This window comes from Dendrobates tinctorius, unplaced genomic scaffold, assembly GCF_039654945.1.
Source record: "Dendrobates tinctorius isolate UK_male_01 unplaced genomic scaffold, ASM3965494v1 ptg000054l, whole genome shotgun sequence".
NCBI lineage: Eukaryota > Metazoa > Chordata > Amphibia > Anura > Dendrobatidae > Dendrobates > Dendrobates tinctorius.
This window is the reverse complement of record NW_027361722.1, coordinates 965,177-992,378: the sequence shown is the minus strand read 5'-3', so window position 1 is coordinate 992,378 and position 27,202 is coordinate 965,177. Positions and strand designations below refer to the sequence as shown.

Here is a 27,202-nt window from a genome sequence, read left to right as displayed (position 1 = left end):
CACACATGCTGGTCGTGGTGTTCTGTGCCTTCTATGCTGGGTATCACACATGCTGGTTGTGGTGTTCTGTGCCTTCTATGCTGGGTATCACACATGCTGGTCATGGTGATCTGTGCCTTCTATGCTAGGTATCACACATGCTGGTCGTGGTGATCTGTGCCTTCTATGCTGGGTATCACACATGCTGGTTGTGGTGTTCTGTGCTTTCTATGCTGGGTATCACACATGCTGGTCGTGGTGTACTGTGCCTTCTATGCTGGGTATCACACATGCTGGTCGTGGTGTTCTGTGCCTTCTATGCTGGGTATCACACATGCTGGTCGTGGTGTACTGTGCCTTCTATGCTGGGTATCACACGATGGTCGTGGTGTACTGTGCCTTCTATGCTGGCTATCACATACGCTGGTCGTGGTGTTCTGTGCCTTCTATGCTGGGTATCACACATGCTGGTCGTGGTGTTCTGTGCCTTCTATGCTGGGTATCACACGATGGTCGTGGTGTACTGTGCCTTCTATGCTGGGTATCACACATGCTGGTCGTGGTGTTCTGTGCCTTCTATGCTGGGTATCACACGATGGTCGTGGTGTACTGTGCCTTCTATGCTGGGTATCACATGATGGTCGTGGTGTACTGTGCCTTCTATGCTGGCTATCACATACGCTGGTCGTGGTGTTCTGTGCCTTCTATGCTGGGTATCACATGATGGTCGTGGTGTACTGTGCCTTCTATGCTGGGTATCACACATGCTGGTCGTGGTGTTCTGTGCCTTCTATGCTGGGTATCACACGATGGTCGTGGTGTACTGTGCCTTCTATGCTGGGTATCACACATGCTGGTCGTGGTGTTCTGTGCCTTCTATGCTGGGTATCACACATGCTGGTCGTGGTGTTCTGTGCCTTCTATGCTGGGTATCACACATGCTGGTCGTGGTGTTCTGTGCCTTCTATGCTGGGTATCACACGATGGTCGTGGTGTACTGTGCCTTCTATGCTGGGTATCACACATGCTGGTCGTGGTGTTCTGTGCCTTCTATGCTGGGTATCACACGATGGTCGTGGTGTACTGTGCCTTCTATGCTGGCTATCACACGATGGTCGTGGTGTACTGTGCCTTCTATGCTGGCTATCACATACGCTGGTCGTGGTGTTCTGTGCCTTCTATGCTGGGTATCACACATGCTGGTCGTGGTGTTCTGTGCCTTCTATGCTGGGTATCACACATGCTGGTCGTGGTGTTCTGTGCCTTCTATGCTGGGTATCACACGATGGTCGTGGTGTACTGTGCCTTCTATGCTGGGTATCACATACGCTGGTCGTGGTGTTCTGTGCCTTCTATGCTGGGTATCACACATGCTGGTCGTGGTGTTCTGTGCCTTCTATGCTGAGTATCACACATGCTGGTCGTGGTGTTCTGTGCCTTCTATGCTGGGTATCACACATGCTGGTCGTGGTGTTCTGTGCCTTCTATGCTGGGTATCACACGATGGTCGTGGTGTACTGTGCCTTCTATGCTGGGTATCACACATGCTGGTCGTGGTGTACTGTGCCTTCTATGCTGGCTATCACATACGCTGGTCGTGGTGATCTGTGCCTTCTATGCTAGGTATCACACATGCTGGTCATGGTGATCTGTGCCTTCTATGCTGGGTATCACACATGCTGGTCGTGGTGATCTGTGCCTTCTATGGTGGGTATCACATGCTGGTCGTGGTGTACTGTGCCTTCTACGCTGGGTATCACACATGCTGGTCGTGGTGTTCTGTGCCTTCTATGGTGGGTATCACATGCTGGTCGTGGTGTACTGTGCCTTCTACGCTGGGTATCACACACCCGCTGGTCGTGGTGTACTGTGCCGTCTACGCCGGACATCACTTGGTATCTCTGCAGCACTTTACCCATTATAACCCTGTGTGTGTACTGGGATGGAGCCGGCTACTTGTGCACACGCTGTGGAGCAATGATGAGACTACATTTCCCAGCATGCCCAGACAGCTAGAACAACTGGTATAATGTAGGTCTGTGGAGTCAGGTGACTGGACAAGCGTGGAGTAGGCTTCTTTGTGGGGTCTCCACCGATGAGGCCACTTCTGTCCCCCATCTCCTCTCTTGCACTGAGCCGTCATCTAGAATCAGTAATGGGTTGGTGATCGGTCAGAGGTTTCGGATCACTCTCAGGCAAGCATTGGATCAGATCATTACTGGAGTGTTATTCCTGAGTCACATTTCCGCCCGTGTCCTGGAAGCCTGCCATTTATGTAATAGTCTCTGCTCCGCCTTCCACTATTTTAGTCATCATTTAGTCGCTGCTTCTAAACCAGTTCATAACCTTCAGGAAACCAGAACTCCCAGAGCTGGAGAAAAGCTCGAGCCCATGATGTCACTGCAGCCGGTGTGATGTCGTCTAATGTAAGACTAGAGCCCATGATGTCACTGCAGCCGGTGTGATGTCGTCTAATGTAAGACTAGAGCCCATGATGTCACTGCAGCCGGTGTGATGTCACCTAATGTAAGAATAGAGCCCATGATGTCACTGCAGCCGGTGTGATGTCGTCTAATGTAAGACTAGAGCCCATGATGTCACCGCAGCCGGTGTGATGTCGTCTAATGTAAGAATAGAGCCCATGATGTCACCACAGCCGTTGTAATGTCACCTAATGTAAGAATAGAGCCCATGATGTCACTGCAGCCGTTGTGATGTCACTGCAACTGGTGTGATGTCACCTAATGTAAGACTAGAACCCATGATGTCACCGCAGCCGGTGTGATGTCACTTAGTGTAAGAACAGAGCCCATGATGTCACTGCAGCCGTTGTGATGTCACTGCAGCCGGTGTGATGTCACCTAATGTAAGAACAGAGCCCATGATGTCACTGCAGCCGGTGTGATGTCACCTAATGTACGAATAGAGCCCATGATGTCACTGCAGCCGGTGTGATGTCACCTAATGTAAGAATAGAGCCCATGATGTCACTGCAGCCGGTGTGATGTCACTGCAGCCGGTGTGATGTCACCTAATGTAAGAACAGAGCCCATGATGTCACTGCAGCCGTTGTGATGTCACTGCAGCCGGTGTGATGTCACCTAATGTAAGAATAGAGCCCATGATGTCACTGCAGCCGGTGTGATGTCTAATGTAAGAATAGAGCCCATGATGTCACTTCAGCAGGTGTGATGTCTAATGTAAGAATAGAGCCCATGATGTCACTGCAGCCGGTGTGATGTCTAATGTAAGAATAGAGCCCATGATGTCACCGCAGCCGGTGTGATGTCACCTAATGTAAGAATAGAGCCCATGATGTCACTGCAGCCGGTGTGATGTCACCTAATGTAAGAAAAGAGCCCATGATGTCACTGCAGCCGGTGTGATGTCGTCTAATGTAAGAATAGAGCCCATGATGTCACTGCAGCCGGTGTGATGTCGTCTAATGTAAGAATAGAGCCCATGATGTCACTGCAGCCGGTGTGATGTCACCTAATGTAAGAATAGAGCCCATGATGTCACTGCAGCCGGTGTGATGTCACCTAATGTAAGAATAGAGCCCATGATGTCACTGCAGCCGGTGTGATGTCACCTAATGTAAGAATAGAGCCCATGATGTCACCGCAGCCGGTGTGATGTCATCTAATGTAAGAATAGAGCCCATTATGTCACTGCAGCCGGTGTGATGTCACCTAATGTAAGAATAGAGCCCATGATGTCACCGCAGCCGGTGTGATGTCACCTAATGTAAGAATAGAGCCCATGATGGCACCGTAGCCGGTGTGATGTCACCTAATGTAAGAATAGAGCCCATGATGTCACCGTAGCCGATGTGATGTCACCTAATGTAAGAATAGAGCCCATGATGTCACTGCAGCCGGTGTGATGTCACCTAATGTAAGAATAGAGCCCATGATGTCACCGTAGCCGATGTGATGTCACCTAATGTAAGAATAGAGCCCATGATGTCACTGCAGCCGGTGTGATGTCACCTAATGTAAGAATAGAGCCCATGATGTCACTGCAGCCGGTGTGATGTCACCTAATGTAAGAATAGAGCCCATGATGTCACTGCAGCCGGTGTGATGTCACCTAATGTAAGAATAGAGCCCATGATGTCACCGCAGCCGGTGTGATGTCACCTAATGTAAGAATAGAGCCCATTATGTCACTGCAGCCGGTGTGATGTCACCTAATGTAAGAATAGAGCCCATGATGTCACCGCAGCCGGTGTGATGTCACCTAATGTAAGAATAGAGCCCATGATGGCACCGTAGCCGGTGTGATGTCACCTAATGTAAGAATAGAGCCCATGATGTCACCGTAGCCGATGTGATGTCACCTAATGTAAGAATAGAGCTCATGATGTCACTGCAGCCGGTGTGATGTCACCTAATGTAAGAATAGAGCCCATGATGTCACCGTAGCCGATGTGATGTCACCTAATGTAAGAATAGAGCCCATGATGTCACTGCAGCCGGTGTGATGTCACCTAATGTAAGAATAGAGCCCATGATGTCACTGCAGCCGGTGTGGTGTCACCTAATGTAAGAATAGAGCCTATGATGTCACTGCAGCTGGTGTGATGTCACCTAATGTAAGAATAGAGCCCATGATGTCACCGTAGCCGGTGTGATGTCACCTAATGTAAGAATAGAGCTTATAATGTCACTGCAGCTGGTGTGATGTCACCTAATGTAAGAATAGAGCCCATGATGTCACTGCAGCCGGTGTGATGTCACCTAATGTAAGAATAGAACCCATGATGTCACTGCAGCCGGTGTGATGTCACCTAATGTAAGAATAGAGCCCATGATGTCACTGCAGCCGGTGTGATGTCGCCTAATGTAAGAATAGAACCCATGATGTCACTGCAGCCGGTGTGATGTCGCCTAATGTAAGAATAGAACCCATGATGTCACTGCAGCCGGTGTGATGTCGCCTAATGTAAGAATAGAACCCATGATGTCACTGCAGCCGGTGTGATGTCACCTAATGTAAGAATAGAGCCCATGATGTCACTGCAGCCGGTGTGATGTCACCTAATGTAAGAATAGAACCCATGATGTCACTGCAGCCGGTGTGATGTCACCTAATGTAAGAATAGAGCCCATGATGTCACTGCAGCCGGTGTGATGTCACCTAATGTAAGAATAGAACCCATGATGTCACTGCAGCCGGTGTGATGTCACCTAATGTAAGACTAGAGCCCATGATGTCACCGTAGCCGGTGTGATGTCACCTAATGTAAGAATAGAGCCCATGATGGCACCGTAGCCGGTGTGATGTCACCTAATGTAAGACTAGAGCCCATGATGTCACCGTAGCCGGTGTGATGTCACCTAATGTAAGAATAGAGCCCATGATGTCACTGCAGCCGGTGTGATGTCGCCTAATGTTAGACTAGCTTTTGATGTCCTCTATGTGGTAGTTCAAGTCACATGATGGTACATGGAGGTAGAAAACAGGAACACGGTCTCTTGAAATCTTCGGTTGGTTTATTATGTGGCAGCATGAACCAACAAGAAGAGGAAAGTAAAAAACAGCTGTTTAGGCAAAAACAGGACAACAACAAAGGAAACAAAATGCTGTATCAGAGTCCATACGTTTCGGGTAACGCCCCGCTCTGGAGCAACACAAGTTCAATCTTTTCTCCTCAGGACGCAAACCACTGGAGAAACCTCTCTCCAGTTCTGCTGAACAAAGACTGCCTCTGGAGCCCAGCTATTTAAGCCCCAGACCATGTGACTCCTCTCCCCGTGTGTCCGATCACATGACTGTGATGTCACACAGGTCCTGTCAGCACACGGCAGTGCCGACTGCAGGTGGATATAAGGCGGACACCCTCCCACCCACTCTATGGATGTCCACATAAGAACCAGCCCATTATGCAACTTAGCTGAAACCTCACAGCACATAGTGTGCTGGAGGAAAATACTCTGGATTTTACATCACTGACGCCATTAAGCGCAGTGACACACCTCACCTCCAGCACTCTACCAGTGACTTTGCCACACCTGATACATGAATAGGAAATATGTCATTGCGCTGACCAGTTCTGGTCTCGGTCCTCTCGGCTCTTTTTAACGACTGCCCTATTGAACCTGTTGATGGTATCCGAAATCATGCAGCGTGGCGACATTGAAAAGTGATGATGTGGCAATAAAGCAGCCGCATTACCTGACGTGGCAGCGATCAGTATTGCGTCCGCTGTACGGAGTTCTGTGTTCTGGGCATTGATTGCTCTGCAGGGACGGACAGGAGCATCTCTGCTAGACTCCGGGGCACTGAGGGCGGCTGAGAACCGCAACTGCCCACATCCAGAACATAACCGTACCGCCTGGAGTAGACCGATCGGGCCGGCCGGCTACAAGTCTGCAGTTGTTGGAGTCGTTTGTCTGCTCGTCTCCATCACACATTGAGCTCAGTAGGATGAAAGCGCTGCAAAGTTTTGACCTATGGGGGATGCTGCCGCAGCACGGATACATAGAGGTATCCATATAATGAATGATCTCTAGTAACCTCCCACTGCACGGACCACCGCAGAGGACGCGGAGCGGCCCACCATGAACCTGCACATCTATTGTCGTGTGGAGCTTTGTTCACATCTGTGCTGTCGGCTCCATCACAGAAAACCTCTGTAACCCGGCAGACCCCATTGTAGTCGGTTTGGTTTGTCCCGTCAGTTCTGCTGCTCTAGTGGATTAGAAAAGTGGGGTCTCTTGGCACAAATACAGTCGGTGGCTGAGCTGGGAGGTTTATGTGAAGGGCTAGTTAGTAATCTGGCTGATCATCTGCGTCCCAGTGAATGGACTTCCTGTTATTCCCTTTTGTGCTTTTTAGGAGGGGTGCGGGCTCCCCCTCAGAGAAGACCACCACCAGGTCCTCCCACCAGAACTACAGAAGCAGTGGTTCCCGTTACCCCCCCCCCCCCCAATCTGTGGTCCTGTGTAATCCGCCTCCCCCGTACTCAGAACTGTGTGATAAGGTTCACGCAGGCCAATGACCGGACCCCTCCACTGAGTGCATGTCACCGGCAGCCTCTCGTACCCCTGCCTCCAGGTCAGAGGAGGACGCAGAGTCAGCCTCCGTGTAGTCGCCCTGTGAGGGTGCTGGTCACATATGGAGCTGGGGAGAACCCGAGGGTTGTATTTCCCCATTATTGGGGTGCTGTTATCACCAGGCTTCTGGGTCTGTGATCCCAATCTACAACCCCGGAGGAGGCAGACTGTCTCTTCTGTGGTGACCTTGTCCATGGGTGCAGGGTCAACTTCTTTAATTGCCCAACTTTTCTGCTGATACTTGTGCCTCACGCATTAATGAAGGGGTGAGGAGGCCAGAGTAGAGGCCAGGAGGCCTTTCTGGATCTTAAATGAAGTAAAAGTGAATAATTAATGATGAGCGAACGTGATCGGATAAGGCCTTGTGCTCGGGTGTTATCAGAGTATCTTGTATATTATGTCCGAGCCCCTGCGAGTATCTGGGGCGTGCTCCTATATCCTATAACATAATACACGAGCACGCCCGAGCTACTCGCACATGATACACGAGCACACCCGAGCTACTCGCACGTGATACACGAGCACGCCCGAGCTACTCGCACATGATACACGAGCACGCCCGAGCTACTCGCACTTGATACACGAGCACGCCCGAGCTACTCGCACATGATACACGAGCACGCCCGAGCTACTCGCACATAATACACGAGCACGCCCGAGCTACTCGCACTTGATACACGAGCACACCCGAGCTACTCGCACATAATACACGAGCACGCCCGAGCTACTCGCACATGATACACGAGCACACCCGAGCTACTCGCACGTGATACACGAGCACGCCCGAGCTACTCGCACTTGATACACGAGCACGCCCGAGCTACTCGCACGTGATACACAAGCACGCCCGAGCTACTCGCACTTGATACACGAGCACGCCCGAGCTACTCGCACTTGATACACGAGCACGCCCGAGCTACTCGCACATGATACACGAGCACGCCCGAGCTACTCGCACATAATACACGAGCACGCCCGAGCTACTCGCACATAATACACGAGCACGCCCGAGCTACTCGCACATAATACACGAGCACGCCCGAGCTACTCGCACTTGATACACGAGCACGCCCGAGCTACTTGCACTTGATACACGAGCACGCCCGAGCTACTCGCACATGATACACGAGCACGCCCGAGCTACTCGCACATGATACACGAGCACGCCCGAGCTACTCAGATAATACCCGAGCACTTTCACTCATCACTATTAGCGACAACGTGGTTGCTCGGCTGAGGATGCTGCACCGCGTCTCCTCGCATCTGGAATCATTTGTCAAGATGAAAAGGACATGGTTCTGCTGAAGGCGCAAGATACGCTGTCAGTGGAGTAGGAGGCCTCAATGCGCACGAGGAGGAGGAGGCCTCTCGGTGTATGGGGGGGAGGCCTCTCGGTGTATGGGGGGGAGGCCTCTCGGTGTATGGGGGGGAGGCCTCTCGGTGTATGGGGGGGGAGGCCTCTCGGTGTATGGGGGGGGAGGCCTCTCGGTGTATGGGGGGGGAGGCCTCTCGGTGTATGGGGGGGAGGCCTCTCGGTGTAATGGGGGGAGGCCTCTCGGTGTATGGGGGGGGAGGCCTCTCGGTGTATGGGGGGGAGGCCTCTCGGTGTATGGGGGGGGAGGCCTCTCGGTGTATGGGGGGGAGGCCTCTCGGTGTATGGGGGGGGGAGGCCTCTCGGTGTATGGGGGGGGAGGCCTCTCGGTGTATGGGGGGGAGGCCTCTCGGTGTATGGGGGGGGAGGCCTCTCGGTGTATGGGGGGGGAGGCCTCTCGGTGTATGGGGGGGGAGGCCTCTCGGTGTATGGGGGGGGAGGCCTCTCGGTGTATGGGGGGGGGAGGCCTCTCGGTGTATGGGGGGGGAGGCCTCTCGGTGTATGGGGGGGGAGGCCTCTCGGTGTATGGGGGGGAGGCCTCTCGGTGTATGGGGAGGAGAGGCCTCTCGGTGTATGGGGGGGAGGCCTCTCGGTGTATGGGGGGGGCCTCGGTGTAAGGGGGGAATCCTCTTGGTCTATGCTGCCGACGCTGTAGTAGGAGGCTGCTTGGCTTGGCTCTAGATCAATTGTTGGGATGTGATGGACGTGGAGTTTTCAATCTTATTGCCTCCAGCATTCGGCATCCTCGTTTTGGGAAGCACACTTCTCCCTTCGGTTGGGTTGGTTGTGGAGCATAGACGGTGGCCGGTTCTGGTCACCACGTCGTGCTCATGGTTTGGCACCTGAGCTGGCTGCCACTTGTCTGCACACAGTGGCTGGGTGGCGTTGTCCTGCGATCTGTCGGAGGAATGTGTGAAGTGCTGTGACCTCAGCCGGGATGATCCGTAACCCATGTGCACCGTATCACACCCAGTCACTGAGCGGTGAGTCAGGCTGTAAACAAGGAGGTCATTGTGACATGTGCACCAGCAGGTCCAGTGGGTACGCAGCACATGTTGCCAGTACAGGTGCGTGTCTCCAGGTGCATCAGGCCTGGGCTATGCTGTGAATTTGTAGAGTTGCATTTTTGTGGTTCAATTCACAGGACTTCACAGTCACAAAAATTGTTATGGTTGATTGAATTGTGCACAAGACATCACTGGAAATAAAATGATAAAGGCGCAGGTAGCACTGGTGCAAAACATTACTCAACACCTCACACTCCGACCGTTCATGAGGGCACTGCCAGATGTAGATGCACCCTCATGAGGCTTGTATAGGGCGCCAGTCACACAGCTGTGTCTGATGCACAGGGTCCGGCTTGCAGCCTATTGGTGACCCCCATGTTATTACATCATGCGGCTGGCCGGCGCGATGTACGTGCACCCGACAGGGACAGACACCACAATTTACCCAACCAGCACTGAACCCCTGACTTGTTGCCAGTACAGCTGTTTCACCATGTGCATCAGACCTGGGTTATGCTGTGGATTTGTATAACTGCATTTCTAAGGTTCGATTCATAGGACTTCTGTGTCACAAAAATTGTTGTGACCTCGGTGATTTTAAAAAATTGGTATCATGAAAAAAGTCATAGTAGGGAATGAAGAATCGTTCTGCTGAAAGGGGTCAGAGGAGGACATGAAGATCTGTTCTGCCGAAAGGGGTCAGAGGAGAACGGGAGGATCTGTTCTGCCAAAAGGGGTCAGAGGAGAACGGGAGGATCTGTTCTGCCAAAAGGGGTCAGAGGAGAACGGGAGGATCTGTTCTGCCAAAAGGGGTCAGAGGAGAACGGGAGGATCTGTTCTGCCAAAAGGGGTCAGAGGAGAACGGGAGGATCTGTTCTGCCGAAAGGGGTCAGAGGAGAACGGGAGGATCTGTTCTGCCGAAAGGGGTCAGAGGAGAACGGGAGGATCTGTTCTGCCGAAAGGGGTCAGAGGAGAACGGGAGGATCTGTTCTGCCGAAAGGGGTCAGAGGAGAACGGGAGGATCTGTTCTGCCGAAAGGGGTCAGAGGAGAACGGGAGGATCTGTTCTGCCGAAAGGGGTCAGAGGAGAACGGGAGGATCTGTTCTGCCGAAAGGGGTCAGAGGAGAACGGGAGGATCTGTTCTGCCGAAAGGGGTCAGAGGAGAACGGGAGGATCTGTTCTGCCGAAAGGGGTCAGAGGAGAACGGGAGGATCTGTTCTGCCGAAAGGGGTCAGAGGAGAACGGGAGGATCTGTTCTGCCGAAAGGGGTCAGAGGAGAACGGGAGGATCTGTTCTGCCGAAAGGGGTCAGAGGAGAACGGGAGGATCTGTTCTGCCGAAAGGGGTCAGAGGAGAACGGGAGGATCTGTTCTGCCGAAAGGGGTCAGAGGAGAACGGGAGGATCTGTTCTGCCGAAAGGGGTCAGAGGAGAACGGGAGGATCTGTTCTGCCGAAAGGGGTCAGAGGAGAACGGGAGGATCTGTTCTGCCGAAAGGGGTCAGAGGAGAACGGGAGGATCTGTTCTGCCGAAAGGGGTCAGAGGAGAACGGGAGGATCTGTTCTGCCGAAAGGGGTCAGAGGAGAACGGGAGGATCTGTTCTGCCGAAAGGGGTCAGAGGAGAACGGGAGGATCTGTTCTGCCGAAAGGGGTCAGAGGAGAACGGGAGGATCTGTTCTGCCGAAAGGGGTCAGAGGAGAACGGGAGGATCTGTTCTGCCGAAAGGGGTCAGAGGAGAACGGGAGGATCTGTTCTGCCGAAAGGGGTCAGAGGAGAACGGGAGGATCTGTTCTGCCGAAAGGGGTCAGAGGAGAACGGGAGGATCTGTTCTGCCGAAAGGGGTCAGAGGAGAACGGGAGGATCTGTTCTGCCGAAAGGGGTCAGAGGAGAACGGGAGGATCTGTTCTGCCGAAAGGGGTCAGAGGAGAACGGGAGGATCTGTTCTGCCGAAAGGGGTCAGAGGAGAACGGGAGGATCTGTTCTGCCGAAAGGGGTCAGAGGAGAACGGGAGGATCTGTTCTGCCGAAAGGGGTCAGAGGAGAACGGGAGGATCTGTTCTGCCGAAAGGGGTCAGAGGAGAACGGGAGGATCTGTTCTGCCGAAAGGGGTCAGAGGAGAACGGGAGGATCTGTTCTGCCGAAAGGGGTCAGAGGAGAACGGGAGGATCTGTTCTGCCGAAAGGGGTCAGAGGAGAACGGGAGGATCTGTTCTGCCGAAAGGGGTCAGAGGAGAACGGGAGGATCTGTTCTGCCGAAAGGGGTCAGAGGAGAACGGGAGGATCTGTTCTGCCGAAAGGGGTCAGAGGAGAACGGGAGGATCTGTTCTGCCGAAAGGGGTCAGAGGAGAACGGGAGGATCTGTTCTGCCGAAAGGGGTCAGAGGAGAACGGGAGGATCTGTTCTGCCGAAAGGGGTCAGAGGAGAACGGGAGGATCTGTTCTGCCGAAAGGGGTCAGAGGAGAACGGGAGGATCTGTTCTGCTGAAAGGGGTCAGAGGAGGACATGAGGATCTGTTCTTACCAAAGGGGTCAGAGGAGGATGGGAAGAGCTGTTTTGCCTAAAAGGGTGAGAAGAGAACGGGAGGATCTGTTCTGCCGAAAGGGGTCAGAGGAGGACAGGAAGAACTGTCCTGCCGTAAGGGGTCAGAGTAGGATGGGAAGAACTGTTCTGTTGAATGGGGTCAGAGGAGGATGGGAAGAATTGTTTTGACGAACAAGCGATGCACAGTAGTGCAATTCCACCACCAGATTGTGCAGGAAGCTGCGGCACAGATCTGTCCATGTGAATGCAGTCCTCCTCACCGTTGGTCGGGTTGTGGCGCCATTTTGTTGGGAAAACTGATTCCTACGTCCCAGTTGCAACTGCTGAGCAACCCCTTCATAAAATCCACAATTGCTTCCCACTGCCTGTGACTTGTTAACAGCCTCAGTTTCCCCCAAATCAGGCTTTAACTTTTGATAGCTGCAGTCCACCATTATTTCTTCCATCCCCGGCATACACGTGCATGGTTGATTCGGCTGAGTGTTTTCAATGGGCAGAGGTAAATAGGTCGGAGGCGGACTGTCTTCCTTGAATCGGGCATGTTTTTTTCCCCTCTGATGTGTGCAAACGAAAGTCAGATGGACATGAAGTGATGATCCTCGGGGTAAGATGGGATGGACTCCTGTGGAGTTAGATCCGGATCCTCTTTATAAGCAGTATTTGTGGGTGTACAGATGCGTACCGTCTCCTCCGCTCCCCCTAACATCTCCTACCTCTGATGAAGGTGACCTTTGTGTCTCCTATATAATTGTCTGATGACCAGGACGGCGGCGGGAGCAGGCAGCGCTTTACTGCGTGTCATAAATACGGCGGCCGCTCCACAACAGTCGGGATCTTGTCTGACTCCGTTCTCCTGAGGTTCATATATGATGACACTCGCTGCCTGACAACACCATAGAAACATCCAGATGTTACATTGTATCAGTCCCTAGCAACCAGACAGAAGATGGCAGCCTCTGAGCAGATGCCTCATGTGGGTGATCTTATACTGTGCTTTCAATTGCTGGGGTCCTGCCCAAATGAGTCGTCTTCCTGTTGGAGGTCACATATTCGCACCCCAAGACGGGGTCTGTTGTGGATTGGGGCGATGGGGCGATGCAGCGCACTGCCATGCAGGTGTAATAATACGGTCATGTGCTGTGGTTCAGGACCATGTATCCTGCTATTCCCAGTGAGCCAGTCTTGGATGTAGTTAGAGTGCAGACACCAATTCATCACCGGGTGCAGTCTGATTGTATGACTGGACTGTATTGTGCTGACGGACCAGGGTTTTATTGGCACCCTGCTGCCAGATCGGTGAAGCCCTGCTAGTTGGCTGGCTCTTGTAGATGGGTGAAGCCCTGCTGCCTGGCTCGCTCTCGCAGGCGGGTGAAGCCCTGCTGCCTGGCTCGCTCTCGCAGGCGGGTGAAGCCCTGCTGGTTGGCTCGCTCCTCGCAGGCGGGTGAAGCCCTGCTGGCTGGCTCGCTCTCGCAGGCGGGTGAAGCCCTGCTGGCTGGCTCGCTCTCGCAGGCGGGTGAAGCCCTGCTGCCTGGCTCTCTCTCGCAGGCGGGTGAAGCCCTGCTGCCCGGCTCTCTCTCGCAGGCGGGTGAAGCCTCACTCTCTCCTCCGCAGATGTTTTCTGTTTGGGGTTGTACTCATTTCTTGGAATTCTCTGTGCCAGGCAGAGCTGATGACTCCAAGGAAAGTGGCGCTTCTGAAGGGCCTGGCGGGTTATTTGGAGAGCATGTGACACCCAGAGCCCAGGTTTCATACTATGAATAAATATTGCTGTCACCCTCTCCTCCATCTGAAATGGCTGATAAGAGAACAGCAGGTTGTCCTGACCTACTGCCAGTCTGTGCACAGTCCGATCCCTGTTACCTAGGACTGGATCTTATGCCAGTGGTGGATATATCTGTATACTGCTGCTGTACGAGTGACTGTGGCGATGGCGGATCCCCCTGTGGAGTGTGGGGTCTGCGTGCTGAGGGTAATGGGGGTCTCATCTGATGATATGAGTATACAGAAGTGAAGCTTAGTAAGTAAATCCTTTACATTTTGTTAGTGTAGACTACCGCTCACTGTGACAAGCCTGTGCTAATGATGGGAGTAGTAGTCTCATCTGTCAGGGCTGTGGTGAGATTTTTTTGGGACTTCCTTCCTGCTGCGTCACCGCTCGTCCCACTCCTGTCTGACCCCGCATAGCCCCGGGCATGTGACGTGGTTTCAGAATGACCACCCCCCATATGTTCCCTCTCGCCCACTGGTAATCATTCCACTAATTCAGTTAAAAATTACCCAGTAATCTGCGGCTTTAGCTCTGGGGTCAAGTATGAAAACTCCACCGGGTCCAGGGCGCAACCCTGAGCAATGCAGCAGAAGAGGAAGTTCTGCCGTCATCGGTCACCCGGCCAGGAATGGCTGATACCAAGGAGTAGTAGCTCTAAGCTGCAGGGAGTGTGGCGATGTCTGGCTGTGATCTAGTGGTGTCTGCATGCTGAGGTGGTATCGGTGGAGTCAGTCGTACCCGATCAGTCGAGTAGCGGAGTGTCCTGCCGCCTGCCCCGTATTCTCTGCTGGTCCGTGCTTCCGGGCAACACCAACCCTGGATCTCTTGCCCCTGTACTCCCTGCTTGATCAGTGTCTTGGTCTGGTGATCCTGGGAAGTGTTCTCTTCACACCGGGCTCTAGACTGTCACCATTCTAGGAGCTCAGACTGCTAGGTGGGTGTCGGTGCACAGGCTTGCTGACTGTTTCCAGCAGTATCTGTGGGACAGCTTGGGGCATTGTGTCTCGTATAATGGGTGCTGAGGGTTTTTCCTCCATGCAGTACTGTATGCTGGGTGCCCCATCCGGCCCCTGTGCCCATGAGAAGGTCACCGTGCTGCAGCCGTGGCTCCTCGCTGGTCCCTAGAGGTCTTGTAGGGCTCCTCTATGATGGATGGTGATTGCATGATCTTCCCATGGAGCATCGCCTATGTGGCTCCATACCAGTGTTTAGTATGGCCACTGAGCCTCACACGGGTGTTAGGCGTGGGCCACAGGTGATCTCAGCAGAGTTTAGGTTTGCTCTGTATGCTCTTGGTGGAGTCCATCGTCACTTCTCCTGTAGGAAGGGGCCCCATACTCCACGTGGCAGGTTATGGGGCCCTTGTCACCATGTGCACCTCTATGGTAGGATGCTGGCAGCGCACACGGAGCCTCCGCTCTCCTTCCTCCTTCCACAGGACCGCCGCGTGTTTGATGTCTCAGGAATGTGGCCGGACAGCAGACACTTTGTTCTTGAGCAGCGGTCGGCTGAGATTTCTTCTTCAGGATTTGTAATGTGGTGAGATGATCTGCAGATGATGTCACTGATCCGCCTGCTGCCGGCCGCTATGTCGGTCCCATATGTGGCACCTGTCCGCCGCTGACATCCACAGGACCGGGCATATCCCAAATGCCAGAAAATACATTGTGTCTGCTCATATTGCAGTGTACGTCTTATATCGTACAATCCTAGGATGTCAGAGCTGGAGGGACCTCCAGGGTCATTGTGTCCGGACCCCCGCTCAGTGCAGGAAACGTCCGACCTCTGTAACTGCAAACAAAGGTTACTAGGCCAAAATGTTAAGTTCTGATTTTCTATTGTTTTAAATACTTATTTCATGCTATAAATTGCAAATTATGTAACAATCCTACAATGTGATCTCCTATATTTTACCGTTAGATTCTGTCTCTCACAGGTGAAGTCACCTACGATAACAGTTACCGACCTCTCCATTCTGTGTAGGGGGGAAACTGCAAAATTGGCAGTGGAGAAAATACTCATTATCCTCACTGTATATGACAGGTCTTGTGGGGCGTTCCCTGAATGCAGAAGGTCTTGTAGATGTTCCCTATATACAGCGAGTCTTGTGGGGATTCCCCGGTATATGGTGGGTCTTATGTAGTGTTCTCGGTATATGGTGGGTCATGTAGGGTGTCCCCGGTATATGGTGGGTCTTGTGGGGTGTCCCCGGTATATGGTGGGTCTTGTGGGGTGTCCCCAGTATATGGTGAGTCTTGTGGGGGTTTCCCCGGTGTATAGTGGGTCTTGTGGGGTATCCCCGGTATATGGCGAGTCTTGTGGGGGTGTCTTTGCTATATGGTAGGTTTTGTGGGGGTGCCCTTGGTATATGGTGGGTCTTGTGGGGTGTCCCCGGTATCCGGCTGGTCTTGTGGGGGTATTTCCATAATATGGTGCTTCTTTTGTGGTGTTTCAGGTGTATGGCAGGTCTTGTGTAGTGTTCTCAGTATATGGCGGGTCTTGTAAGGTATTCTCGGTATACGGCGGGTCTTGTAAGGTGTTCTCGGTATACGGCGGGTCTTGTAAGGTGTTCTCGGTATACGGCGGGTCTTGTAAGGTGTTCTCGGTATACGGCGGGTCTTGTAAGGTATTCTCGGTATACGTCGGGTCTTGTAAGGTGTTCTCGGTATACGTCGGGTCTTGTAAGGTGTTCTCGGTATACGTCGGGTCTTGTAAGGTGTTCTCGGTATACGTCGGGTCTTGTAAGGTGTTCTCGGTATACGTCGGGTCTTGTAAGGTGTTCTCGGTATACGGCGGGTCTTGTAAGGTGTTCTCGGTATACGGCGGGTCTTGTAAGGTATTCTCGGTATACGTCAGGTCTTGTAAGGTGTTCTCGGTATACGTCAGGTCTTGTAAGGTATTCTCGGTATACGTCAGGTCTTGTAAGGTGTTCTCGGTATACGTCGGGTCTTGTAAGGTGTTCTCGGTATACGTCGGGTCTTGTAAGGTGTTCTCGGTATACGGCGGGTCTTGTAAGGTGTTCTCGGTATACTGCGGGTCTTGTAAGGTGTTCTCGGTATACGTCGGGTCTTGTAAGGTGTTCTCGGTATACGGCGGGTCTTGTAAGGTGTTCTCGGTATACGTCGGTTCTTGTAAGGTGTTCTCGGTATACGGCGGGTCTTGTAAGGTGTTCTCGGTATACGGCGGGTCTTGTAAGGTGTTCTCGGTATACGTCGGGTCTTGTAAGGTGTTCTCGGTATACGTCGGGTCTTGTAAGGTGTTCTCGGTATACGGCGGGTCTTGTAAGGTGTTCTCGGTATACGGCGGGTCTTGTAAGGTGTTCTCGGTATACGGCGGGTCTTGTAAGGTGTTCTCGGTATACGTCGGGTCTTGTGTAGTGTTCTCGGTATACAACGGGTCTTGTAAGGTATTCTCGGTATACGTCGGGTCTTGTAAGGTGTTCTCGGTATACGGCGGGTCTTGTAAGGTATTTTCGGTATACGTCGGGTCTTGTGTAGTGTTCTCGGTATACAACGGGTCTTGTAAGGTATTCTCGGTATACGGCGGGTCTTGTAAGGTGTTCTCGGTATACGGCGGGTCTTGTAAGGTGTTCTCGGTATACGGCGGGTCTTGTAAGGTGTTCTCGGTATACGGCGGGTCTTGTAAGGTGTTCTCGGTATACGGCGGGTCTTGTAAGGTGTTCTCGGTATACGTCGGGTCTTGTAAGGTATTCTCGGTATACGGCGGGTCTTGTAAGGTATTTTCGGTATACGTCGGGTCTTGTGTAGTGTTCTCGGTATACAACAGGTCTTGTAAGGTGTTCTCGGTATACGTCGGGTCTTGTAAGGTGTTCTCGGTATACCGCGGGTCTTGTAAGGTATTTTTGTTATACGTCGGGTCTTGTAAGGTGTTCTCGGTATACGGCGGGTCTTGTAAGGTGTTCTCGGTATACGGCGGTTCTTGTAAGGTGTTCTCGTTATACTGCGGGTCTTGTAAGGTGTTCTCGGTATACGGCGGGTCTTGTAAGGTGTTCTCGGTATACGGCGGGTCTTGTAAGGTGTTCTCGGTATACGGCGGGTCTTGTAAGGTGTTCTCGGTATACGGCGGGTCTTGTAAGGTGTTCTCGGTATACGGCGGGTCTTGTAAGGTGTTCTCGGTATACGGCGGGTCTTGTAAGGTATTCTCGGTATACGGCGGGTCTTGTAAGGTGTTCTCGGTATACGGCGGGTCTTGTAAGGTGTTCTCGGTATACGGCGGATCTTGTGGGGTGTTTCTGGCAAACAATAGTTGGTACCTACAAATAGTGGGCATGCAATCATCAGGACTGGACCACAGAGCAGTAGAAGACAGCACCTGATGTGAGGAGTCACATTTTCCTTTGTGTTGGTTGCCTGTGCATTACTTACTCGGGGAGGAGATGGCAGCAGGGTGCAGTATGGAAGGCAAAGTACATGATCTCTGTACCGATATGTGCCCGGGTGCTGGGGGTATTTACCTGTACATCTATATATTTATCACTGGATACACTGGGCGCAGTAGTTACCGGTGCACACGCCTGGGTGCAGGGGGCGGCTGCCAACATGTATGCCCGCGTGCAGGGGGCGACTGCCAGCATGTGTGCAGGGGGCGGCTGCCAGCATGTATGCCCGGGTGCAGGGGGCGGCCGCCAGCATGTATGTCCGGTGCAGGGGGGTGGCTGCCAGCATGTATGCCCTGGTGCAGGCAGTATTTCTCAGTGTACGCAGCTCTCAGCCCTACCGATGTGTTCCCATGCTCTCAGCAAGTTCCACTTTATTGTCTTTTGCTCTGATTTCATTCAAAGATTGTGTAGACCCCTCCGGAGCCTGGGTTGGGGGATGGGAACGGTCCACATACCAGTTTGATTACACCCCTGCAGTGGGGTCTCTTCCACACCCCTCCTGCAGCCACATCAGCTCAGCTGTTACATGTTCTTCATGTGTTCTCTCGCTTTCCTCCAGCAGTCTCATATTATAGGTGAATGACCCCCTATAGAAGGGAGATTAGATTGCAGGCTCCCGGGGTCAGAGATGATTAGATGTTTGCACAGGAGTTCAGCAGCTTTGAGTTTCTGCTCTTCACCATTTTCACAACTTCTGCTTGCTGTCAGTGAATGGTAATTCAAGTTCTCATTCACTGACATCAAGCAGGGATCTAAGGGTGTGTGCTCACGCTGCGGATTCTGCTGCGGCTCCGCAGCGGATTTGGCCGCTGCGGAACCGCAGCAGTTTTTGCTGCGGTGTACAGTACCTTTATAGCCTATGGAAAACGAAAACTGCAGTGCAGACGGTGCGGATTTTTCCGCTCGGTTTTGCTGCGGTTTTCAATCCGCAGAAAGAATTGACATGTCAGTTCTTTCTGCGGATTCCGCTGCGGTTTGCCATCTTCTCCATTGAGGAGATGAAAAACCACAGGGCAAAACCGCAGAGCAATCCGCAGGTACAACCGCAGGTCTTTTGACCTGCAGATTTACCGGCAGATTTTACAAACTCCGCGCGGCCAAATCTGCACCCCAATCCGCAGCGTGTGCACGTACCCTAATAGCGTTAATGGTCAGGGATCTCTGCAGCCATCGAGAGCTTCTCTTTTTGGGAATTAATTAGATCATACTGATTGAAAATTCACTTATGTGTCAGTAAATGCCCTGGACAAGAGCACGACCCTCTACACTTCTTCCTGACACAATGTGTGGTGACTTGAAAAATTCTTCATACCCCGTGAACTTTTCCACATTTTTCACATTACACCGCAAATTGAAATGTATTTTATTGGGATTTTCTGTGATAACACAAAGTGACAAGTATTAGTGACGAGTAAGGAAATGATACGGGGTGTACTAATTATTTTATATGTATAAATCTGACAATTGCGCCTTGCATTAGTATCCATCCCCCCATAGTCAGTACTTTGTAGGACCACCTTTCTCTGCTGTAGTCTTTTGGGGTCTGTCTCTCCACCTTTCTCTGCTGTAGTCTTTTGGGGTCTGTCTCTCCACCTTTCTCTGCTGTAGTCTTTTGGGGTCGGTCTCTCCACCTTTCTCTGCTGTAGTCTTTTGGGGTCTGTCTCTCCACCTTTCTCTGTAGTCTTTTGGGGTATGTCTCTCCACCTTTCTCTGCTGTAGTCTTTTGGGGTCTGTCTCTCCACCTTTCTCTGCTGTAGTCTTTTGGGGTCTGTCTCTCCACCTTTCTCTGCAGTCTTTTGGGGTCTGTCTCTCCCACCTTTCTCTGCAGTCTTTTGGGGTCTGTCTCTCCCACATTTCTCTGCAGTCTTTAGGGGTCTGTCTCTCCACCTTTCTCTGCAGTCTTTAGGGGTCTGTCTCTCCACCTTTCTCTGCAGTCTTTAGGGGTCTGTCTCTCCACCTTTCTCTGCAGTCTTTTGGAGCCTGTCTCTCCACCTTTCTCTGCAGTCTTTTGGGGTCTGTCTCTCCACCTTTCTCTGCAGTCTCTTGGGGCCTGTCTCTCCACCTTTCTCTGCTGTAGTCTTTTGGGGTCTGTCTCTCCACCTTTCTCTGCTGTAGTCTTTTGGGGTCTGTCTCTCCACCTTTCTCTGCTGTAGTCTTTTGGGGTCTGTCTCTCCACCTTTCTCTGCTGTAGTCTTTTGGGGTCTGTCTCTCCACCTTTCTCTGCAGTCTTTTGGGGTCTGTCTCTCCACCTTTCTCTGCAGTCTTTTGGGGCCTGTCTCTCCACCTTTCTCTGCAGTCTTTTGGGGTCTGTCTCTCCACCTTTCTCTGCAGTCTTTTGGGGTCTGTCTCTCCACCTTTCTGTGCAGTCTTTTGGGGTCTGTCTCTCCTCTCTCTGCAGTCTTTTGGGGTCTGTCTCCACCTCTCTCTGCAGTCTTTTGGGGTCTGTCTCTCCTGCTTTCTCTGCAGTCTTTTGGGGTCTGTCTCCCCACCTCTGCACATCTACAGGTGACATCCTCTTTGCCCCCTCGCTCTCGCTCATTGATATTGGATGGAGACGTCTGTGATCAGTAATTTTCACGTCTTGTCACAGGTTTTCTGTGATTTGGGTCTGGACGGTGACGGCGCCGATCTGATACAGGAATATGCTCTGATCTAAACACCCCATTGTTGGTTTGGCAGGATGTTGAGGGTTGTTGTCCTGCTGGAAGGTGCACCTAAGCCCCAGTCTCACATCTTTTGCCGTCTACCAGGTTTTCCTCCAGGATTGTACTGTATTTAGCTCCATCCATCTTCCCATCACCTTTGACCAGCTTCTCTGCCCCGCTGAAGAAAAGCCTCCCCAAAGCATGTTGCTGCCACCACCATGTGTGACGGTGGGGATGGTGTTTTCAGGGTGATGTACAGGGTTAATTTTCCATCACACATAGCACTTTCTATTTCGCCCAAGTAGCTGTAGTTATACTCAGAAGAAATCACACCCAGGGGGACACAATTATGTGACTTCTGGGGGCGATTGGTTATTCAGGATGTTATTACCGGGCATCAGAATACAAAGGGGCTGAACACTAATGCACAATGTTCAGATTTACATTTTTATCAAAATTAGTACACCTCGTATCATTTCTTTTGCACATTACAAATACTTGTTACTTTGTGTTATCACAGAGAATCCCAATAAAATACAGTTACGTTTGTGGTGTAATGTGGAAAGGTTCATATGGTATGAAAACTTTTTCAAGGCAGTGTGGTTGTGTGCTCTCCTGCACTTCGGCCGCCCCTCCTCTGTTCTCTGCTTTGAATTAGGTGGTCCCCCCATTAGTAACCCTTTCATGTCCCCTTACATACATCATGGATTGTGGATAGCGGTGGGCGCGGTGCTGTGGCATTTTCCAGCTGTGTCAAGAAGCAGATATGCGGCTAATTAGCACCAAGCTGGGCCAGACGGCGGTCAGTCACTGTGATTGACCGAGCCCATGGAGCCTGCTGTACCTCCTCTGCAGGCTGACGGGGTCTGACGGCCGATCACTGGGACTAGTCTACACGTTACCATGTCACTTCCGCGTCGGGGTCACCATGCACGCAGAAGTATACAGTGCGTTGTATGGGGGCAGGTGCGCAGCTCCTGAGTGACAACATGCTCCAGTCACAGCCAGAGCTGCAGCCCAGGTCTGCACCAGTCTAATGGTAAAAAGCTGCTGTATATCCCATAATTCACTGCTGCACATTGGATGGCTGACCTTTCACATAACCCCTCCCCAATCGCCTGCTCTGTGCGGGCGGCCGGGCTGTGTGCGGGCGGCCGGGCTGTGTGCGGGCGGCCGGGCTGTGTGCGGGCGGCCGGGCTGTGTGCGGGCGACCGGGCTGTGTGCGGGCGGCCGGGCTGTGTGCGGGCGCTGGGCTTTCTTAGGCGGCCGGGCTGTGTGCGGGCGCTGGGCTGTGTGCGGGCGGCCAGGTTTTCTTTGTTGCTGGGCTGTGTGTGTGCTGGCGCTGGGCTTTCTTTGGCTCTGGGCTGTGTGCTGGCGCTGGACTTTCTTTGGCGACGGGCTGTATGCGAGCGCTGGGCTTTTTTCGGCAGCCGGTCTGTGTGTGGGCGGCCCTGCTGTGTGCAGGCGCTGGGCTTCCTTTGGCGGCCAGGCTGTATGCGAGCGCTGGGTTTTCTTTGGTGCTGGGCTATGTAGGGGTGGTCGGGCTGTGTTTGAGTGCTGGGCTTTCTTTGGCGGTCGGGCTGTGTGCTGGCGCTGGGCTTTCTTTGGCAGCTGGGCTGTGTACTGGCGCTGGGCTTTCTTTGGCGTTGTGCTGTGTGTGGGTGCTGGGCTTTCTTTGGCAGCCGGACTGTGTGCTGGCGCTGGGCTTTCTTTGGCGGCTGTGCTGGCGCTGGGCTTTCTTTGGCGGCCGGGCTGTGTGCTGGCGCTGGGCTTTCTTTGGCACTGGGCTTTCTTTGGCGGCCGGTCTGTGTGCTGGCACTGGGCTTTCTTTGGCGGCCGGTCTGTGTGCTGGCGCTGGGCTTTCTTTGGCGGCCGGGCTGTGTGCTGGCGCTGGGCTTTCTTTGGCGGCCGGGCTGTGTGCTGGCGCTGGGCTTTCTTTGGTGCCGGGCTGTGTGCGGGCGCTGGGCTTTCTTTGGTGGCCGGGATGTGTGCTGGCACTGGGCTTTCTTTGGCCCTGGGCTGTGTGCTGACGCTGATCTTTCTTTGGCGCTGGGCTGTATACGGGCAGCCGGGCTGTGTGCTGGCGCTGGGCTTTCTTTGGCGCCGGGCTGTGTGCTGGCGCTGGGCTTTCTTTGGCGCCGGGCTGTGTGCTGGCGCTGGGCTTTCTTTGGCGCCGGGTTGTGTGCTGGCGCTGGGCTTTCTTTGGCGCCGGGTTGTGTGCGGGCGCTGGGCTTTCTTTGGAGCTGGGCTGTGTGTGGGCGGCCGGCCGGGCTCGCCTTTCATGCTCTTCATTTCCTGACGTTGGCACTAACCACCTTGTGTCGTTTTGGTTTTTCCAGGAGACAAAGATGGCAGCAAGGTCACAACAGTGGTGGCCACACCGGGGCAGGGTCCGGACCGGCAGCAGGAAGTCAGCTACACGGACACCAAGGTGATCGGCAATGGCTCTTTCGGTGTCGTCTACCAGGCCAAACTCTGCGACTCAGGCGAGCTGGTGGCCATTAAAAAGGTTCTACAGGACAAGAGGTTCAAGGTGAGTGGGGGCCGGTGGGTCACGCTGCTACTCTGGGGTCTGGTGTCACATTTTGGGTGGGGTCTTCACACCGCCTCTTAGTGCGCAGTGTTACAGGTACTACCAGGTCTTGTGCATAGACAATCCCTGTGGTTTTGCTGTGTTTGTGGCCGTATGGTGCACTTGCCACCGGTGTAAACTCTCTCTCTCTCATTTTTGGGTTTCTTTTGACTTTTCAAGAAAAATGTGTGACTTCAGGTGGGGAGGGGGCCGGATGTGAAATGTCCACACCGGATCACAGGATCCATCTCATTGATATCTGTTTGATTCCTCCTTGACTGTAGTTGTACTGAACATGCCCATGCCCCCCAAAATCAGTGCAGTGCTCTCCTGAAATGCTCTGCGCTGCTGTGTATTGTGTATATTTTTCTGTGACCTCCAACAATATCGGCACTCTGCTTTCCTCAGATGCTCTGTGCTCCAGATCTGCCTGCCATCTTTACCACCGGCTTTGTGGTACGTTTTTTCCTTGAATTTCATCGATTTTACAAGTGGAGACTTTTAACTTTGCATTATAAAACGAGCGGCTTTTGAATTTTTTGCTGCAGCTCCTACAGGCAACTGTGTAAATGCCGCCATGTACCTGCCTGTTATGTCCGCCTCTGGGGCCTGCACCTCGGTGGGGTGAAGTGGGGGCAGTGCTCAGCTGAGCGGACGCTGGTTGTGCCCAATGCTCTGTGTCAGTCTCAGGAGGCCTGGACTGATTGCAGTGCTCCTGATCTCAGGAGGCCTGGACTGATTGCAGTGCTGGTGATCTCAGGACATGTGGATAGAGTGCAGTGTTGGCGATCTCGGGAGACATGGTCTAGCTGCACCACTTGTGATCTCAGGAGATGTGGACTGATTGCAGCGCTGGCGATCTCAGTAGACCTTGGCTGGCTGCAGCACTGGCGATCTCAGTAGACCTGGACTGACTGCAGCGCTGGCGATCTCTGTACTTGTCTGGCTGCAGCGCTGGCGATCTCAATAGACCTGGACTGGCTGCAGCGCTGGCGATCTCAGTAGACCTGGACTGGCTGCAGCGCTGGCTATCTCAGTAGACCTGGAATGACTGCAGCGCTGGCGATCTCCGTAGACCTGGAATGACTGCAGCGCTGGCGATCTCAGTAGACCTGGACTGGCTGCAGCGCTGGCTATCTCAGTAGACCTGGACTGGCTGCAGCGCTGGCTATCTCAGTAGACCTGGAATGACTGCAACGCTGGCGATCTCAGTAGACCTGGAATGACTGCAGCGCTGGCGATCTCAGTAGACCTGGACTGGCTGCAGCGCTGGCTATCTCAGTAGACCTGGAATGACTGCAGCGCTGGCGATCTCAGTAGACCTGGAATGACTGCAGCGCTGGCGATCTCAGTAGACCTGGACTGGCTGCAGCGCTGGCTATCTCAGTAGACCTGGACTGGCTGCAGCGCTGGCTATCTCAGTAGACCTGGAATGACTGCAACGCTGGCGATCTCAGTAGACCTATACTGGCTGCAGCTCTGGCGATCTCAGTAGACCTAGACTGGCTGCAGCACTGGCGATCTCAGTAGACCTTGGCTGGCTGCAGCGCTGGTGATCTCAGTAGACCTTGGCTGGCTGCAGCACTGGCGATCTCAGTAGACCTTGGCTGGCTGCAGCACTAGCGATCTCAGTAGACCTGGACTGACTGCAGCGCTGGCGATCTCAGTACTGGTCTGGCTGCAGCGCTGGCGATCTCAGTAAACCTTGACTGGCTGCAGCGCTGGCGATCTCAGTAGACCTTGGCTGGCTGCAGCGCTGGCGATCTCAGTACACCTTGGCTCTGGCTGCAGCACTGGCGATCTCAGTAGACCTGGACTGACTGCAGCGCTGGCGATCTCAGTACTTGTCTGGCTGCAGCGCTGGCGATCTCAGTACTTGTCTGGCTGCAGCGCTGGCGATCTCAGTACTTGTCTGGCTGCAGCGCTGGCGATCTCAGTAGACCTAGACTGGCTGCAGCGCTGGCGATCTCAGTAGACCTTGGCTGGCTGCAGCACTGGCGATCTCAGTAGACCTGGACTGACTGCAGCACTGGCGATCTCAGTAGACCTGGACTGACTGCAGCACTGGCGATCTCAGTAGACCTTGGCTGGCTGCAGCACTGGCGATCTCAGTAGACCTGGACTGACTGCAGCGCTGGCGATCTCAGTAGACCTGGAATGACTGCAGCGCTGGGGATCTCAGTACTTGTCTGGCTGCAGTGCTGGCGATCTCAGTAGACCTTGGCTGGCTGCAGCACTGGCGATCTCAGTAGACCTTGGCTGGCTGCAGCACTGGCGATCTCAGTAGACCTTGGCTGGCTGCAGCACTGGCGATCTCAGTAGACCTTGGCTGGCTGCAGCACTGGCGATCTCAGTAGACCTTGGCTGGCTGCAGCACTGGCGATCTCAGTAGACCTGGACTGACTGCAGCGCTGGCGATCTCAGTAGACCTGGAATGACTGCAGCGCTGGCGATCTCAGTAGACCTGGAATGACTGCAGCGCTGGCGATCTCAGTACTTGTCTGGCTGCAGTGCTGGCGATCTCAGTAGACCTGGACTGACTGCAGCACTGGCGATCTCAGTAGACCTTGGCTGGCTGCAGCACTGGCGATCTCAGTACTTGTCTGGCTGCAGCGCTGGCGATCTCAGTAGACTTAGACTGACTGCAGCGCTGGCGATCTCAGGACATGTGGTTTGGCTGCAGCGCTGGCGATCTCAGTAGACTTAGACTGACTGCAGCGCTGGCGATCTCAGGACATGTGGTCTGGCTGCAGGGCTGGCGATCTCAGGAGATGTCTGGCTGCAGCACTTGCGATCTCAGTACATGTGGTCTGGCTGCAGCGCTTGCGATCTCAGGAGATGTTGTCTGGCTGCAGCACTGGCGTGGGTGGCTGCGACGCTGCTATTTATATGAACATTGTGCAATAGGCGTTGTGTGATGTGTGAGGTGCCGGAGTTGGCCCAGACTCTTTCCCCTCCTCCGCGGCTTTCTTTCCTTGCAGCAGAGTGGGCTCTGTGCCACAAACTTGTGTGCCAGGGATCCCAAGACCCTGGTGAAGCTCTGCGGAGGGCAGAATCTGCTCAGTGGCTCCTTATAATCCGCTGCCTCATGGCCACGTTGCAGCTGCGGGGTTGGTGACATTCTGTATGTCACCTGCATCATCTGAGCTGGTCCTGGACCTCGGCTGCTGTTACCATCAATGTTGCAGGCAGGGAGGTGCCGCAGCTCCTTGCGGGGCTGTTAATCCTGGGTGATGACTTTCCTGTCTCTGCTCCTCTTCCCTTCTCCTTGTCCTGAGTTCTGCAGTGCTGAGGTAATTTGCCTTTCAGGGGTTTAGGAAAGCTGGGTGACATCTGCTTCTTAGTATGCAGCTCCTCCATCCAGGACATGTGTGACCTGTTATCACAGCTGGAGGTGCAGATCCTGAGCAGAGACTCTGCACCTGGCGGACGCCGCGTGCCTGGAGCTGCCTGTACACGACATTGGGGAGAAGTCACAGTGCAAGCAGCAGACGGAGCGCCAACGCCGCTTCGGCTCTGCTCATGCGACTACTTGGCCGCCCGGTGATGGTGTCGTCAGATTTGCAGCAGGGCTGAAAGGTGCAGCCGCCTACTTTCTCACAGACTTTTCAGCGGCCTCCTTTCTCTCACCGCTTTGCAGCCGCCTCCTTTTTCTCGCATAGAATCTTAGAATGTTAAAGTTGGAAGGGTCCTCGTGAGCATGAGGCTCAATGGCAGGAGTCACAAAACCATCTCAGACAAATGACTGTCTAGCCTCTGTGTGAAGACTTCCATTGTAGGAGTACTCACCACCTCTCATGGCAGCCTGTTCCACTCATTGATCACCCTCACTGTCAAAAAGTTTTTTTTATAATATCTAATCT

The 27,202-nt window shown here is 53.3% G+C and overlaps 1 protein-coding gene across 2 annotated transcripts in view; it reads left to right on the top strand.

Moving 5' to 3' along the window:
• The window catches only part of GSK3B (glycogen synthase kinase 3 beta), a 71,790-nt gene that overhangs the window by 11,635 nt on the left and 32,953 nt on the right, over window positions 1–27,202 (top strand). For both annotated transcript variants that reach the window (XM_073576969.1, XM_073576971.1), the window contains exon 2: window positions 23,107–23,300. In XM_073576969.1, the coding sequence (XP_073433070.1) occupies window positions 23,107–23,300 (194 nt within the window). The remainder of the gene's footprint in view (window positions 1–23,106; window positions 23,301–27,202) is intronic.